The sequence below is a fragment of the Halichoeres trimaculatus genome, unplaced genomic scaffold, assembly GCF_033239565.1.
Source record: "Halichoeres trimaculatus isolate MK-OKI-2021-1 unplaced genomic scaffold, fHalTri1.1 fHalTri1_scaffold_18, whole genome shotgun sequence".
Taxonomy (NCBI): Eukaryota; Metazoa; Chordata; class Actinopteri; order Labriformes; family Labridae; genus Halichoeres; species Halichoeres trimaculatus.
The window spans coordinates 6708395-6726712 of NW_027437196.1; the positions used below are offsets into that span (position 1 = coordinate 6708395).

The 18318-nt window shown below is 38.4% G+C and overlaps 1 protein-coding gene and 1 long non-coding RNA gene across 2 annotated transcripts in view; both read left to right on the forward strand.

Annotated features, from left to right (window-relative positions):
* LOC141807831 (uncharacterized) overlaps window positions 1-18169 on the forward strand; it is a 19573-nt gene extending 1404 nt beyond the window's left edge. Inside the window, 15 exon segments of the mRNA XM_074694048.1 lie at window positions 169-306; window positions 2097-2272; window positions 2360-2806; window positions 2809-2856; window positions 3008-3948; window positions 4045-4148; window positions 4261-4434; window positions 4544-4717; window positions 4896-5069; window positions 11476-11519; window positions 11654-11848; window positions 12057-12301; window positions 15289-15405; window positions 15541-15682; window positions 16016-18169. Of these exon segments, the coding sequence (XP_074550149.1) occupies window positions 169-306; window positions 2097-2272; window positions 2360-2806; window positions 2809-2856; window positions 3008-3948; window positions 4045-4148; window positions 4261-4434; window positions 4544-4717; window positions 4896-5069; window positions 11476-11519; window positions 11654-11848; window positions 12057-12301; window positions 15289-15405; window positions 15541-15682; window positions 16016-16368 (3472 nt within the window). The 3' untranslated portion in view covers window positions 16369-18169.
* Window positions 7178-9746, forward strand: LOC141807378 (uncharacterized). The gene is made up of 3 exons (XR_012599840.1): window positions 7178-7318; window positions 9033-9171; window positions 9706-9746. It is a non-coding gene; the product is annotated as an uncharacterized LOC141807378 (long non-coding RNA).
* Window positions 18170-18318: the final 149 nt, after the last annotated feature.

Consider the following 18318-nt stretch of genomic DNA (forward strand, 5'->3'; position numbering starts at 1 on the left):
TTTAACAAGAATCATTTCTATAATGAGAATTCTGAACTCTGATTTATATCAAAGTCACAGTTATTTTTTGGATAGCAGGAATATTCAGAGGTCATGTTGGTGACATTAAATGTGGATTTCTGTCTTCATCCTGTTTCTGTATTCCAGTGCTGCTTGTTTCCCCCTCAGATCAGAGAAGATGGACGTATCTGAGGAGGATAAAGAAGAATCAGGGTCTGCTGCCCCCACCTGTCTGTCTTTGAAGAGTGACAAATCCAAACATGGACCTCCAGACTTCAGTAATGAGCCTGGACCCTCAGGAACAAAGTAAGACACCGTTTCTGCTCCAACCGAACAAGAGTCTAAAGTGCAAAACTGATCTTTAATCGTAACTTAAGCCAAGTTCCTTTTTTCTGGCAAAGTCCCCAGAGATGTCCAACAAAAACAAAGATTACTTCTATTCTCCTAAACATGGATTAATTGTTGGGTTTTTTTTAACCGTCTGAAGTAACAGCAGCTACTCATAAATCTGTCACACCTTTTTATATAAACTCTATGATCCATGATGTGGTCCAAGGTTCAGCTTTATAGCTTTAATCACGATGAGTTTGTACCATGAACTGCAACTTTAGGGCGATAACCAGATATTAAACATTAACATTTAACTGAACAGATAAAAGAAGATACAGCAAGAATAAAAAACTAAACAGTATCAGTACCAGGTAAATACAGGCACATCTCAATAAACGAGGGGAAATCTACAAAATATAATGTATTATATAATATAATATAATAAAATATATGATAATATAATATAACGTGTATTTTTTGCACCACACTTGATAAAATGTGCAATTTTGGCAACTCTTTTAGTAAATATGATTTGTTTTTTAATGTTTATTAGGTGAAATGAAACTATTTGTCATGATGATTAGACTGATAGCTTTGAAACTCACGTACCAAATATGATACACTCTGAATTAAAGCTTAATTGTGATTATGACTTACAGTTTATGGAAACCCAAAATTTAGTATCTCATTGAACTAAACATTGTTTAAAAGTTGAATTTTGTAAACGGATGACGGCATCAGCCAATTAACTTGAAACACATGCAAATGCTTTTTGACATATCTGGATAGGTCAACCTCAAGGTGCAGTACTACAAAACCAAATTGTGGCATGTTTCTTTCATGGTGGCTTCATTTAAAAGGAAAACAGGTTTTACAACTGTTTCAGATTTACTGCCAAGAAGCATTGTCACGACAAAGAAATGATCGACCAAACACAAATTTACTTACCTTTTGTGTTGAGTTCATAATATACACTCACACTTTATTGGTACATGTTGCTAGTACCAGGTTGGACCCCCTTTTGCCTTCAGACCTGCCTTGATCCTTGGTGGCATAGATTCAACAATGTCCTGGAAACATTCCTCAGAGAGTTTGGTCCATATTGACATGATAGCATCACACAGTTGCTGCAGATTTGTCGGCTGAACATCCATGATGAGAATCTCCCGTTCCACCACATCCCAAAGGTGCTCTATTGGATTGAGATCTGGGGACTGTGGAGGACATTTGAGTACAGGGAACTCATTGTCATGTTGAAGAAACCAGCCTGAGATGATTCTACGTGTTGTGTGTTCAGAGATGCTCTTCTGCAGACCTCGGTTGTAACCAGTGGTTATTTGAGTTACTGTTGCCTTTCTATCAGCTCCAACCAGTCTGTCCATTCTCCTCTGACCTCTGGCATCAACAAGGCATTTTACCCACAGAACTGCTGCTCACTGGATATTTTCTCTTTTTGGGACCATTCTCTGTAAACCCTCGAGATGGTTGTGGGTTAAAATCCCAGTAGATCAGCAGTTTCTGAAATACTCAGACCAACAACCATGCCACGTTCAAAGTCTCTTAAATCACCTTTCTTCCTCATTCTGATGCTCGCTTTGAACTGCAGCAGATCGTCTTGACCATGTCTACATGCCTAAATGCGTTGAGTTGCTGCCATGTGATTGGCTGATTAGAAATCTGCGTTAACGAGCAGTTGGACAGGTGTGCCTAATAAAGTGGCCAGTATATTGAGATTCATTGAATGAAGAAAAATTTAATTCCAACAGAGACACGAAGAAGAGGAAGAGGAGTGATGTTTCTGTGGAGGAGGAGCCATCCTGCTGTGCTGTGTGCCAGATGAACCCGTCTGGTTCATCAGGAGACCCCTCCTGTCCCCAGTGTGGAAAAAGATCCAGAACAGAACCTGGACTGCTGACAACCCCTTTGACCAGGACTGAACAAAGTAAGACTGGCTGCAAATAAAAATGTCTGTACACATTAAAAAGTAAGTTTTGAGAATTAAACTAGAATCTCACCTCCTTTCTTTCAGTAGATGGTGGTCTACAAGAGGTTATATATGAACATAAGATCAGTCTGAGAGAAAAATGTGAACGTGTGAATGAAGGAACTGATGAAACAGGAAGTAGAACCCTCTTCAAAGGGATCTACACTGAGCTCTACATCACAGAGGGCCTCAGTGAAGAGGTGAACACACAGCATGAGGTGAGACAGCTCGAGACAACCTCCAAGATGGAGACCCTCCAAGACAAACCAATCCAGTGTCAGGACATCTTCAAACCTTCACCTGACCAACAGAAACTCATCAGAGTGGTTCTGACAAACGGTGTCGCTGGTGTTGGAAAAACTTTCTCAGTGCAGAAGTTCACGCTGGACTGGGCAGAGGGCTCTGAAAACCAAGACCTCAGTCTGGTGGTTCCTCTTTCATTCAGGGAGCTGAACCTGATCAGAGACGTGCGCTACAGTCTCCTTAGTCTACTCCATGTTTTCCATCCAACATTACAGAAGCTGACAGCAGAGACGCTGGCTGTCTGTAAACTTTTGTTCATCTTTGACGGTCTGGATGAAAGCAGACCGTCTTTGAGTTTCAAGAACATTGAGGTCGTGTCTGACGTCACACAGAGGTCATCGATAAATGTGATGTTAACAAACCTCATCAAGGGGAATCTGCTTCCCTCAGCTCTCATCTGGATAACATCTCGACCTGCAGCAGCCAATCAGATCCCTCCTTCATGTGTGGACAGGGTAACAGAAGTCCGAGGCTTCACTGACGCCCAGAAGAAGGAGTACTTCAGGAGGAGGTTCAGGGATGAAGATCTGTCCAACAGAATCATCTCACACATCAAGACGTCCAGGAGCCTCCACATCATGTGTCAGATCCCAGTCTTCTGCTGGATCACTGCTACGGTTCTGGAGCACACGATGAGCACAGAGCAGAGAGGAGAGCTGCCCAAGACCCTGACTGACCTGTACTCACACTTCCTGCTGGTTCAGACTCAGAGGAAGAAGAGGAAGTACGATCAGGGACAAGAGATGAGTCCCCAGGAGCTGATGGCAGCTGATGGAGAAGTTCTCCTGAAGCTGGGCAGACTGGCGTTTGAAAACCTGGAGAAAGGAAACATCATGTTCTACCAAGAAGACCTGGAGCGCTGTGGTCTGGATGTCACAGAGGCCTTGGTGTACTCTGGAGTTTGTACAGAGATCTTCAAAAGAGAGAGTGTGATCCTCCAGAAAACAGTCTACAGCTTTGTTCATCTGAGTGTTCAGGAGTTTCTGGCTGCTGTCTACATGTTCCACTGCTTCACTCACGGGAACACAGCCGTATTAGTGGCTTTTATGGAGGCAAGACATGTGGATTTGACCCTGGATGACCTCCTACGTGAAGCAATGCTGAAATCCCTGAGAAGCAGAAACGGCCACCTGGACCTGTTCGTTTGCTTCCTTCATGGACTCTCTCTGGAGTCAAACCGCAGACTCTTAGGAGGCCTTCTGGGACAGGTAGACAACAGCCCAGACATGGTCCAAAGAATCATTGAAAACCTGCAAGAGAACCAGACCAGAACCGCCCCTGACAGAAGCATCAACATCTTCCACTGTCTGATGGAGATGAACGATCGCTCAGTCCATCAGGAGATCCAAAAGTTCCTGAAGTCAAAGGATGGAGTCACGAAAAAACTCTCTGAGATCCATTGCTCTGGTCTGGCCTACATGCTGCAGATGTCAGAGGAGGTCCTGGATGAGTTGAACTTGAAGAAGTACAACACAACAGAGGTGGGACGACTTAGACTGATTCCAGCTGTGAGGAACTGCAGGAGAGCGATGTAAGTTCAGTTGTTAAGAGGTTTTATAAACTAACATGATGTGGAAGCAGATGAAATTATGTTTTTTAAAAATGAAGTTGCTTTTATTGCTGTAAAAAATGTGTCCTAACAGACTCTCTGGCTGTGGACTCTCAGAGACTCATTTTGAAGTTGTGGCCTCAGCTCTGAAATCAAACCCCTCACACCTCAGAGAGCTGAACCTGAGCTTCAACAAGCTCCACGACTCAGGAGTGAAGATACTTTGTGCTGCTCTGAAGAGTCCAAACTGCAGACTGGAGACTCTGAGGTCAGTTTGAGGCCTGAAGCTGGGATTGGAATAAAATGATTTTTTATTTGTGAAAAAGTACTTTTGTTTGAATAAAGAAAAAATCTTCACTTAATTTTTCCCTATTCAGATTGAGTGAATGTGGCCTGTCCGAGACCCATTGTGCTTCTCTGGCCTCAGCTCTGACGTCCAACCGCTTCCACCTGAGAGAGCTGTGGCTAAACTTTAACAAGCTGGGGGATTCAGGTGTGGAGATGCTGTGCGTTTTTTTGGCGAGCCCTGATTGCAGACTCGAGATTCTGTGGTGAGATACTTTCTTTTTTAAAAGAAGTCCTCTAAAAAAAAAGAAGAAACAAAATATGAGCCAATATTGAACTGAGTTATGTGCATTCAATCAATTTAATTAGAAGTTAATCTGCAACATTATTTACACGCGAAGTGTCTGATTGTCACTTAAGCTTTATTGTTTATCCTGTTTTCAGGTTGGGCTCCTGCCGGTTGTCGAGCTCTGGCTGTGCATCTTTGGCTTTAGCTCTAAAGTCAAACCCCTCTCATCTAAAAGAGCTGGATCTGAGGGAAAACAACCTTCAGGATTCAGATGTACGGCCTCTGTCTGACCTCAGGGAGAATCCAAAGTATCGACTGGAGACTCTCAGGTCAGTAACCCAGTAGCATGGGTTTGACATGCTTTTCGGTGGATTTTCCCCGTGCATGGGGACGAAAGTATTTCCTAAAACGAATGGGGGTGTATTCATTTTTAAAATTACCAGTTTACATGTGTACAAGGCCTCAACTCTGTCCTTTTAATTTTTGCTAGCCCCTGTGATGGCAGGGACGGGTGCAACTTCAATTTCAAATAACCCATTGAACCTGTGTGACCTCTTGTCCCATTTTGCAGTTTTCTGACGGCTGATGAAACGAGCCTCAGTAACAGCAACCTCTAATTTCTACTTTCTTCTCTCATTAATCTTTAGATGGCGTAAGTGACCTCAGTCAGAGTCTGCGCAGAGAGGATTGGCTGTATCCTCATGATCCAGGGAGATTGAAATCATCCCTGTGTTCTCTTCGACTGACTTCACAGCCTCTACAGACGCTCTGAGAGCCTCCACACTCAATCACCTCCTCCACCTGGGACCACAATGTTATTTGGACTAAAAGCAGACTTCACAAGCTCTACTTTTTATAGCTCTGTATTTGAAAATGTGTGAATACCTTCCAAGATTTTTAATTTTTTTTTCAGTTTCATACTTTTGGCTATCTTTAGTGTATGCATGATGTAGAGTCTTCCAATCAACACCAGTACATTTGGCTGATGATGTGAATGAGAATAATGCATGCTCTGATGTAGCAATAAAAACAAATGTGCAGTAAGTTTCCTTTGAATATGTTTGCCAATTATTTGACTCATTTCTCTTCTTAAGCAGGTATACTTGAGTGTATATAAATCCAATATCTTGGGTTTAATTCAACACAAAGAAAAACTACCAGAGCGACCATACTAACTGGTGACCTGAAACTGAATATGTTAACGGCTGTAAGTCACCAGTTAACAGGGTCACACTTTACACTGAAACACCGGCAAACTCTGTGGCTGTGAGTTATTTAATGTGTCTCTGTATTAAACTTTAGTTAACCAGGTTTGACTGTCAGTAAGTAACATTAACAGGTGTCATTCTAAGTCCAATTGTTATTACTTTGAGGACTAACAGATACAGACTTCATGTTCATAGTAAAATTAGTTATAGATAAGATAACTAGCATTACTAGCTACAAAACCATTGAATCTTTCTCTGGTGTAACGCTAGACTTAAAAAAAACAAACAAACAAAAAAACACCTGTGCACTTGCTGATGTCTTTTATTCACTGACTGATTTCTCATGAGTGCTGAAATAATTTACCAACTGTCAAAGTGACATTAGGTAAAAAAATAAAATAAATCTTTATTTATTTTTTGATGATCCTCCTTACATTGCTTGGTACTTTTGTTACAGACATGCACATGCAGCGGTAACTGTTTACAAGCAGTAAATGGGTCTATGCTCAACTATAATTGAAAAAAAGGTCAAGACTGACACCTAGTGGGGGGATGGCACAAGTGTCTTATCAGAGTAAGAAAACTAATACTATTTTCTAAAATTATATATTATATTATTAAATAATATACAATTATAACTCACATAGTGTTTCATGGAAATGCTTCCGTCTGGTTTTTGATAACATCACTTCAAAATTGAATTTTTTTTAAAAGTGCTCCTAATTTTTTTTTTCCTAAAATAAAGATAAAAGAGCGAAAATAAAAGTGTATGACTTTTTTTTTTTTTTTTTTTAATGTTTTACTTTTTTATTTTTGCATAAGGATAATAATAAATATATGGTTATTACAGGTTATATCATGCTCTTCATTCCATAAAAATGTTACCATTATAAATATCCTCACATACAAAATGCTTCAAGGGGAGAAATGGACTTTTTGAATATGAGCTCTTGCAAAAATATTTTAGTTGAGCTTCTGAAAAGTGCAAGGTTGAGTATCAGTGCCTCAGGGAGTTCATAAGCATGCTTATGCTTTCTTGGAGAATGCACAATCAGTAAAAAAAAAAAAAAGAGTACTAAGTTAAAACAGCTCAAGAATTAACAGGATTATTATGATTAAGTTTATTTATTTATTTATTTATTTATTTATTTACTCATTTATTTAGTCTTCAGTCTGGTAGGGGGCGGTAATTACATCTTACAGGAGAAGAAAAAGAGGAAGAAGAAGAAGACGAAGCGTTTACCTACCGTTCCTGTCAGGTGAACGAGAACTCTCCATCACTTCGAAAGTAAGTTTAACGGTTCTAGGAAGAACAGGAGAACACGGTGGAGCTCATACTTCATCAGACACCTTTCCAGGAACCTAGAAAAGTAAGTAAGAAACCGAAATTAACCTGGCGTTTTTGGTACTGTACTTTGTAGCTTGCAAATAGACGTTAGCAAGACAACGGTGTTATAAGCTACAATGGCTCGGTTCATGGAGTTTAACGAACACCGGTCGGTTTAATATGAGTGTCAGCACATAAACAGAGTGCAGGCGCGCACGTACACACACAACGCAAGTAAAAATTCAAGTCTCCAGGTGGAAATGCTTATTTTTTTCTTGTGTTTTACTCACTAAAAGGGTTTTCTTAAAAAGGCATCCCTCGTGTCCCTGGAGTCAAACGTTTGCCGGTGAAACAAAAGCGTTCATCGGGTCCTAACCGTCCTAACCGAAGACTTTTATCTAGAGATGCTGTGTTTACTGTATTCCTCCGCTGCAGCAGCACTTCAACGGTTGCCGCTAGTATACGTCCGCCATATTACTAGGGGCAAGTCCGCCGTGTAAACCGTAATCAAGCGGACAAGGGAACGGTGTTTTTCTGAATTAAAGTCACTTGTTTTTATATTACATGGATATAATTGATACAAGTAGGAAAATGGCAGCTTTTTAGATGCAGAGAATGCAGATAGTTATTTAGTGATACTATCTAGACGCCTTAGGTTTTTTTTTCTAAGATTTAAAATTAAAGATTTACAACTATATCACGATTTAAGTTTATATATATATATATATATATATATATATATATATATATATATATATATATATATATATATATATATATATATATATATATATATATATAATGTATTTATTGTGCAGACTTTAAAAGACATCATGAGCAGTGTACAAGTATATCTCCAAGTGAGAAGTCTGACATTTTTTCTTTTTAAGACATTTCCCCAAGATCTTAACAAAAAGAATACTGAACAGAACCTGAGTGACAGACAAAAACACGAAATATCCCTCCATCCCCACCAACCCACCCACCCAGATGGCTATGCTCACTGTACAAGATAAAAAGAAAGAAGTTATAATTTAAGGAAAAGGAAAGAGAGAAAAAGAAAGAAAATATATAAATAAATAAATAAAACAGGGGGGGGATAATAATAACAAAAATTAATATCAGAAACAAAATTAAGCAGTCATAGTGGCAGCAACAAGAGTTAAAGCAGTAAAAACCATGATTGCCATAAATGAAAGTGATGATAAAAAATTTACAAAGTAAAATAAGAATAAATAATAAATAAATAAGCAAAAAGTAGATGAATAAATAAATCAAAGCGAAAATGAAGAGAAAGGAGAGAAAGAGATAAGTTGCAGTTAGCTTTGGGAGTCTAGTAAGGTTAGAGAGTTAACATAAGTTTAATATTTTAAACCTTTCTTTCCTTTCCCTTTTTCTTTTCCTTTTTACAAATTACTGTTAAAAATAGTCACGTTTAAAACGTGAGAATAGTTCCAACACAAATGTGAATAATTAAAGATGGGTTTTAAACATATCTGAAAAGATCCCATTCAGTCTAGAGTCAGTCAGTCTGTGTTATGGATAAAACAGCTTCTTCCTTTGTAACCAATATATAATTTTAGATGTAGACACAATAACACTGATGGAGAAGAGAGCTTTCTGGCTGTTTTTAGTATTCTGCCGGTGTTTTTTTGTGTGTGTTACTTCCTGTTCTCTGAGTCTTTGATCAGGTTTTTCCTTTTTAAAGCTCGTATCCTACCCTCTCATTTTTTGTGTTAATGGTTGATCTCTGACAGAGCAAAACATGAGTGAATGTCCAGAGGAAGAGGAGGATAAAGCGGAGTCTCCTGATTCCAGCTGTCTGCATGGGAATAGTGACCAGTTTAAAGAGCATCCCACCAACTTCTGGAATGAACCTGGACCCCCAGACTCAGAGTATGGACTTTCTCATATCAATTATCTCTTTGGAAACACTTTTCGTTTTCAATGTTAAAGCAGTACCATTCTTACCATGGTAAATTTTTCTCATTAATATTTTGTCATTCTGACAGAGATAAATGATTTATCATATTTTCCTCTCATTGTTATGTTGAGAGTTGCCTAAAAATGATGTGGAAACTGACAGCCAAATTACATCAGATTCTGGTTCCAGTCTGTCTATTTACGGCAAAAAACTGAAATAGTATCAAATGTTTTCATCTTATTTTCAGTAAAAATGTCTTTTTAGATTTAATATGAGCCACATTCACGCAAGGAGTCAAGAAAAGTGTCTTGTTTCAAGTTCTTCAAAGACAAAAATGAGGTCTGAATTACTTGTTTTTGCAGCGTTCTCTGTTCAGGATCTGATAGGTTTCATTTAAGTCAATGTGTCGACTCACACTGCCTCCACCGGGTCATGTTTGTGTTGTTTCAGCATTACACTCAGAGTAACGCAGAAAGTTAAATCAATCCATGTTTTTGTTTCTGTAGGGCTGATGAAGTGCCTGTGGAATCTAATGAACAATCAAAATGTGAGTTTAGTAGCATCCTCCATCAAGCTTCTCTACAGAGGTGTTTGATTTTGTAACAAGTACTGTAGGTACTTTTTTTTTTAACTTTGACCTTTTCTGTTTTTGTTACAGCCTTAAAGTTCAAACGCTTCCTCTTACCATCAGCTGAATACGATGTCCAACAGGATATGAAGGAAAAGCTTCACCTGGAGGATGATGTCAAAAATGTGAGAAAAACAGCGTTAAATAAGAAACACAAACTGATAACGGTTGATTAGAATTTCTTGATTGGAATTTACTGAATTACATTTCTGCTTCTGGATGCCTGCATTGAACAGGCAGAGTAACAAGACTAGTTATAAACATTTCAAGTTTGTCCCCTGTTCAGCTTCACAGTGTTACACCAGTCATGTGGTTTCTCTCTGAGCAGCAGGATGTGCTTGATTTGCAATGATGTCATAACTTAATGAAACTTTAACGACTTCTTTTTAAACACTTTGGCTTTGAATTCGAATTTTTTTATTCAATAGGGACGATGCAGTTTGACATAGTTCACAGCTGCATAGAGAGTTTATAGCGAGTGCTAGTTTCCAACTCTTGTCTCTAGTTGTGCCTTTAAAAAACTAGATCATAGATTATCATTTTAAAACTCAAGGGGAGCAAAGTAGGGAGAAAAGTAAATGTGTTCTGCACAATACGGCAGCCAGACCATAATTCTGTTGCCGTGACGCTGGACAGAACATGTTAAAAAAAAACAACTAGATCATAAAATGTGCATTTACCAGCAATAAAATGGAAAGAAAAAATATAGGAAAAAAGTAAAATTACAAGGATAACATCAGCCTAAAAAACAACAAATTCACAGTTCAAAACAGGAAATTACAAACGTGGCAGACTGAAAATGGTTACAGCTCGGTTTTGCTTTCAGCCAGCACTTAACAGTGAAGGAATTTAAGTCTGTAACTCCCTCCATATTCAGACAGGTGAAAGTAATGAGTTTATGTATGACACAGATTGACAAAGACAAAAACTAAAACATTTCTCTATCATTTTAGGTTACTTTAGTGAGTTTTGTAAACTCACTTAAGAATTTAAGTAGTCCGTTTTAATTTTTTTATTTCAACTAAAATGTTTTTATTAACTTTAATAACCCTGACATGTAAACACATGCATGTCTCTTGTTATTCTTTGCTTTTACTTAAAAAGCATTTTTTGCTGTCTTTAAAGTTACATAAAAGAAATAACCTGTTTTGTCAACTAGTGATTGTTGCTTGTTGCAAACTTCATATTTGAAATAAAATATTTATCAAATTTATAGCTATAGAGTTACTGCACCCCCACCCCACCCCCTCCAAATGAATAAATACACAATTGGTGTGACCAGCTGAGAAAGTTGGTCGCACCAGTGCTACCAGTGAAAAAGTGCAGAGCCCTGTCTGTCCAGATTATCGACACATTTAGAAACTAATTTTAGAAAAGAGAGGTGCATTAAGCTCTCAAAGCTCAGTAAAATTACATTTTTACAGAATGTGGCAAAGATGCCAACGGATGGGTTTTTTGGTCTATTATTTTGAGGATGAGAGATTTGTAATAGTTGAAAATCAACCTTGAGTCAAAACTGTCATACAGAAGGAGAAATTAGAAATGCATAAATATCTGAGCTGCTTGAGTTGGAATATACTGTCTAATTAATTTAAAACAGTTTAGATTGTTCCTTACTGATTTGATGATTTTCTTCACGTTTGTCAAGGCTCCATTATCATTCTCACCTGAACAGACTGGATCTACATACAGGTAAAAAAAACTTCTTTTATGGTTGATCCACTTTATGAACTCATTAAGCTATTGAATGTAAACTTATGCATTACACAAAATTTTACACGAGTTCACTGGTTTTGGGTCCCGCAGGTTCAGGTGTCCTGGTCAAGGTGTGTTCCAGTGTACTTCAACAGGACTGGTGTTTGTTATGGCAAAGGAGGCGGAGCTTCTGTACGGGCCTGCCAAATGGGATAACAGCCTCCTCCAATCAGCTGGCAAGAAATCTGCTGGGCTGCTGTTTAACGTCGAGTGCTCAGAAGAAGCTGTGCGTCAGCTCCACCTCCCGCACTGTGAACCAAAGGAAGGTAACCACGAAGCTTTCCTGTTTCCTTAGTGTTTGAAGAAGTTCAATGGAGCTAAATCACATCTTTCTGTCTGTTATTGATGGTCCATTGGTGTATTATAACAGAAGGAGGTCACTGGTCTCTGGGCTGAAAAGTCGTGTGAGTCCTGTTCTCCAGATTCAGATTTTCTTTATTGATTTCTTAATTGCTTGTCCCTTTGTTTCCCCAGCGCTTTTTGCTTATGATTTGTTGTCCGTCGCTCACACCACTGGGGCTGAAATGAGTTTCCTGAAGCCACAGGAGATCACAGACACTCACGTGGTCGTCGATGTCTGTCATCTTTCTGCCTTTGGTCTGGTGTTGGATTTATCCAAGCCAATACAAGGCCAAGTCCTCCTGTTCCTCCGACCTCCCAACAGAAGGCATCAAGTGCTGGATATGTTTTTGCTGCCAAACAACATCCCTCTGCATGAGGTAACACTGACTGTCATACCTGCTTTGAACCATCCTGAGGTGTTTTCTGTCCCACAGAGATAATACACATATTCCGGTCCTGGGTTTGTCTGGGTTTATCTGGGGTTCAGGTCTGGCGAGTTTGCTGGTGGTATCATTTAAACAGGTTTTGGTGCTTTTGGCGCTGTGGGCAGGTGTCAAGACCTGCTGGAAAATCAAAAATCCATTAAGTTTGTCAGAAGAAGGAAGCATAAAGTGCTCTCAAATTGAGCCCTGCTCAGGACTAAGGGGGGCGGGGACTCCTCAGTGACGTTTCGGATTAGTGGACTATCAGGTCTGGGACATTATGCTATTCTCACGATACGATTCTTCAATGTTTTCGATTTTTAGTTTGTTATTTTAACACCAGACCATGTAAAAAAATTTAAATGATGTTGATGATAATCTCTACGAACTCCATCATGAGCCATTTTTTGCCACAAAATGCACAACATGTGAATCAGAGAGAAACATTTCGCCCTCTGCTGGAGAAATGTTGTAACTTATTTCCAATCCAGTTTAGGAACAAAGACTGAAATGAGGAAATTGAATTTTTTCTTTGGAAAAAAAAGATTTTTTTGCCAAAGAATTACGATTTTGATGATTGCATTTGTTCCCTTCACATTACTTTTACTTTTATACTTGAAGTCGTCTTGAAGCCAGCACTTTTACACTTCTATTTAAGTAAAAAATTAGAGTTGATACTTCAACGTCTACAAAAGTCTTTTTAAACCACTATCTATGTTCATACTTAAGTAATGGATGTAAAAACCTATGACACCTCTGAGGCCAAATATCCTCCATAGTAACAGGCACATAGAGTTGTGTGGGAAAGTCAGGGCACCCCTTTAAAAAACACCATATTTTATATTTTAGAAAATTAATATTCATATTTATAGTCTTTCCGGTATATGGGAAAAAATGACAATATTATAATGAAACATTAATGCATAGTTGCACTTTATTTTATAAATTGAACAAAATTACAAAAATAAAAAACATCATTTTTGCATGTGCAAAAGTTGGGACACCCTGAGAGTTTGAAGTGTCAGTTTCTTTCTACAAGCTCAGACCTTCACCAGCTATTTGATCCAGAAGCATGTGTCAACAATTGTCATAATTAGCACCAGTTGTTGCAAATTTAAGGGTTTTTTTAAGTATGGTGACTCCACAAACCTTGTGCAAACACACAGCAACAATGGGTTCCTCTAAGAAACTGTGTAATACAGAAAAATTGAAAGTTATTGATGCCCACAATGCTGGGGAGGGCTACAAGAAGATAGCAAAGAGTTTTCAGTTTGCAGTTTCAACAGTGTGAGGTATGATAAAGAGATGGCAGGTGAGGGGAACTGTGGAGGTCAAGCCTGCTCGTAGCCTGGTCAGAAAGGTAAATCAAAACCCACATTTGACTACAAAAGACCTGCAGGAAGATTTAGCAGACTCAGGAGTGGTCGTGCATCCTTCCACTGTGTGGCGATACTTGCCCAAACAAGACTTTCATGGAAGAGTCTGCAGAAGTAAACCTTACCTGAGTCCTCATCATAAAAAACAACATCAAAAATATGCAATAGAACATCTACAGAAGCCTGAAGACTTTTGGAAACAAGTGCTGTGGACTGATGAAGTTAAAATAGAACTCTTTGGCCACAAGAAGAAAAGGTGTGTTTGGAGAAAAAAAGGAGAAGCATTTCATGAAAAGAACACCTTGCCAACTGTTTAATAAGGGGGTGGATCCATCATGCTTTGGGGTTGTGTTGCAGCCAGTGGGACAGGAAGCATTGCTCCGGTGGAGGGAAGAATGGATTCCATTAAATACCAGCAAATTTTGGAGTCAAATAACACAGCATCTGTAAAAAAGCTGAAGCTGAAGCTGAAAAGAGGATGGCTTCTACAACAGGATAATGATCCTAAACATACCTCAAAATCCACCATGGACTACCTCAAGAAACGCAAACTGAAGGTTTTGGAATGGCCCTCACAGTCTCCAGACTTAAACATCATTGAAAATCTGTGGGTGGATCTTAAAAGAGCAGTGCATGCAAGACGACCCAAGAATATTGCAGAACTGGAGGCCTTTTGTAAGGAAGAATGGGGAAAAATCCCAAGTAGTAGAATCCAGAGACTTGTGGTTGGCTATAAAAAGTGTTTGCAAGCTGTGATATCTGCCAGAGGGGGTCCTATGAAGTACTGAAGGCACTGATGTTGTAGGGTGCCCCAACTTTTGCACATGCCAAAATGATGTTTTTTATTTTTGTAATTTTGTTCAATTTGTGAATAAAATGTAACTACGCATTAATGTTTCCTTATAATGTCTTTTTGTCCCATATACCCGAGAGACTCTAAATATGAACGTTAATTTTCTAATATGTGAAATATTTTTTTTTCAAAAGGGGGGCCCTGACTTTTGCACACAACTGTATAAAAGCCTTTCGTGTCCCCTTTGCTGAATGACCTTCATCGCCCCCTACTGGTCTAACAGTTTAGTGCAGTTACTTTCCCCCTGCCTGACTTGAATAATCTTTGCCTTGGAAAAGCAGACAGCAATAAGACCAAGGAACTGTTTAGGTCCTGGAAGAGTAGTTCCATAGACTTAAAGTTCCTGGGGCTCTGTCAGAATTAGAGTGCACAGCTCTGCTCAGCAAAAATTTAGAATTTGCACATTTATGTTTACTCCATGTTTTTATAAATATATATATTTTTCTTGGTCTTAAGTTCACTTCTTAATCCTATTCTTATAGATTGTTTTTCTTTGATATTATCGGGCTTAAAAACAGAACCTTGAGAGTGAAATTTCATGCTGTCCACATGTAAAAATGTGCCAGTACGACAATAAAGCTTTGTGAATCAAAAGGTCAGAGCTGCAGAGCTTTGAGGACGTTTTCATCATCCTTTTTGTTCTTAAACATGCCAAGTTATAAAATTCAAATGGAAAATGAAATACTGAAAACCAAACTTTTTGTTGTGTGTAGGTTAAAGCCCAACAGGAAGATGCTGAATACATCAAGATCTCCTCTGACTGTCGACTGTGTTGTGATCACAGTTACAGCGTCCTCTGTAAACCTGAAGGCTTTCATATTCAGCCCGAGGTGAGACAATTTCACTCATTTCAGAATCTCAGAGTTATCATTTATAAAACCCTGACTGCATGTTGAAGTTATATTTATAATTAGGAGACTAAGGCTTTTACTTTTCACTAACAAATTGTAAAATGTCTTGTTTAGCATGCAGAGTTTGGCTTAAAGGATGGACCAAACTTTTACCCAACATTTGAAGTTTTCCTCACTTCTGACCCCGAGGAAGTGACTCTGATCATCCTGGACAAAGACAAGAAAGAAGTCTGGAAACGTGTCGTGTATCTACCAGGTGAAAAGAAGCTCAGCACAAAACGTGTGGAAATTTATGTTTAGTAGATTTTTTCATTAAAGGATTCATATTTGATCTATTTCCTCCTTTTAGCTGTCTTTTCAAGGCATCGCTGGGCTGAGCAAGTTGTGGATTTAAACAGAATCTGAAATTTATGAACAGCTAATGAACTAGCAAAAGAAAATCAATGCAAAGAAATCAGAAACACATCATGGACTGAAAAAAAAAATCTGTAAAAATCACAACTAAGCATTTATGAGAAGCAAAAGTACGTCATCATCAGACAAAAAGTAATTTCTCATAAATAATCAATCTTTGGTTTCTTTACTTCAGGTTCAGGAAGAGAGACTCCAAAAAGCACCACCGCAGTCCAGGAGAGTATCCCGGTCCAGGAGACTGAGCCGGTACAGGAGTATCTTCCAGCAGCGCAGAAGCTGTCCAAAATTAAGACACAGCTTATCAACAGAGTGTCTGATCCTAATCTGGAAGGCCTCATTGACAAACTCGACGATGAACGTGTTATAAACAATGGTGAGAAGATGCATCTTAAGGATAAAACCAGACTAGATAAAGCACGAGACCTGATTGAAATGGTTGTAAAAAAGGGAGATAAAGCCAGCTCAATACTCATTGCCGCTCTCTGTGACCTGGATCAATTTCTCTCCGGGGAGCTGGATTTACTGTGAAGCAAAAGCAACGCGTTGCTGGATTCAGTAGCCTCATGAAGATCAAGGATCGCAGGTATCTGTGGAAGGCAGCCTGTTATTCACTGATCTGTCAGCCCATGATTGTTTGGAGTATTTCAATGACAGGGTGAAGGACATCAGAAAAAAGCACTTTAGTTTTCTAAGTGATTCTGTAATTATTCATGTCCATGGGATATACTTGTCAGTTTTACCAAGTATTAATTTCAAGCAATGACTAATTTTACTGTGGGTCATTTGGGTGATAATTCACTTTTATTTAATACACAGTTACAGGTTCCATCATTTATTTAGCTAAAAATGCAAATCATGTGTTGGAATTTGCAGTTTTTGTGTTGTCCAATTCCTCAAATGTCAAGTTTACTCTTCAAACTTAACACTATGATACATGTTTGTGTAGGGATGGGTACTGAATTAGGAACTTTATAGGTACCAACTAAATTCTGTCAAAAGTACTGGGTATCAATTCACATAAAATCAAAAGGTTCCATGTTTAGGTACCTTAATGCATCCTTGTGACTGTGAGGGAGTGGAAGAGTTGGTGATTTTCCATGCTGGACATGAACACAGCATTGCAAGGTTTTATATTGAAGAATAAATGTTTAATTGAATTTTTTTTATTTTTCGTTATTAAACAAATTGATGCTTATTATGAAAGTTACCCATCCCTATGTTTGTGAATAATATTTTTAGTCTTATTTGTTTAAAATAATCATTAAAACATGACAAAGGTGTTTTAAAAACTATTTTGATAACTTATATGGGTAAAATTATTCATTTTGTGTGTGACTGAGAAATCAGCGTCAACCGTGTTACCCATTGAAAAAAAACCCCTCATAAATCAGCAATGGTTTGCTCCAAAGTCACATGACTTAAACAAGTTGAAGTCACATCCTTTTTGGTGGAAACCATGAAGAAAGTGTGTCATGTTTCAACTCCTCATCTATATTTCATCAAAATGATTTTCTGTACATGGGGCGCTTTAGTTCTTCATCAACCAAACATCAATCAAACTGACCTGTTTAAATCATATGAGCCTGGTCGGACACGGCGTTCTCAGGGGACTGACCTTCTCGCTGTTGCTTGCTCTTGAAATGAGGCAGGCTGGTCAGCAGATGTTTTTAAAGCTCTTATTTACTGTTTTAAAATATTTCTGTTGGTACATTTTTTGTTATAAAATGCTTTATAAATATAATTACATCATTTTTTGTTGTCTTAAAATGAATGTTCAGTGGCTTTTGGTTCTGCCAGTCAACATGCCGGTTATAATCAGTCATTCAAATTGTGTTTTTGTTGCACTCTTACTCAGGACCTATTTTATTTATGTAGGCAATTGAATGCCTTAAAATGGATAAATAGATATCAGGGACGATGCACTTTTTTGGTTTCAGTGTTATAGTTTCAGTCGAAATCAAACCTCTTTAACCTCTAAAGAGCTATGGTGTACCACAGGGTACAGTTTTCGGTTCTTTTAAATTAATTTTTCAAAAAAAAAACAAAAACATTGTATGAAAACACAAAGATACTGCAAAACCTGACCCCTATCCCCAACCTGATGGGTCTGGCTCCAGGTAATTCTGGTTGTTCCAAAGTTGAGGCCTAAAACCAATGGACACAGAGCCTTTTCAATCAGTCATTCACCTTTTTGAACCAAGCACAGGAGAGACTGCAGTGGTAATGTTAAGCTGTCGTTTAATGGAAGACTTGAAATGCAACACAACTCCAAACCTCAGCTGTAAACAAATACAAAAGAGCAAAATGACTGACTGCTTCTGTCAAGTGTCAAAATATGTGAAATAAACTGGAATGAAAAAATAAAAGACTTCTAATTGTTTTTTTCTTCACGAAAGAGGCACTACAATTGCCAGTATTGACAGGATAGATTCTCTTTAAAGATTGCATGAAAGGGTACACAAGAAGCAATAATATCAA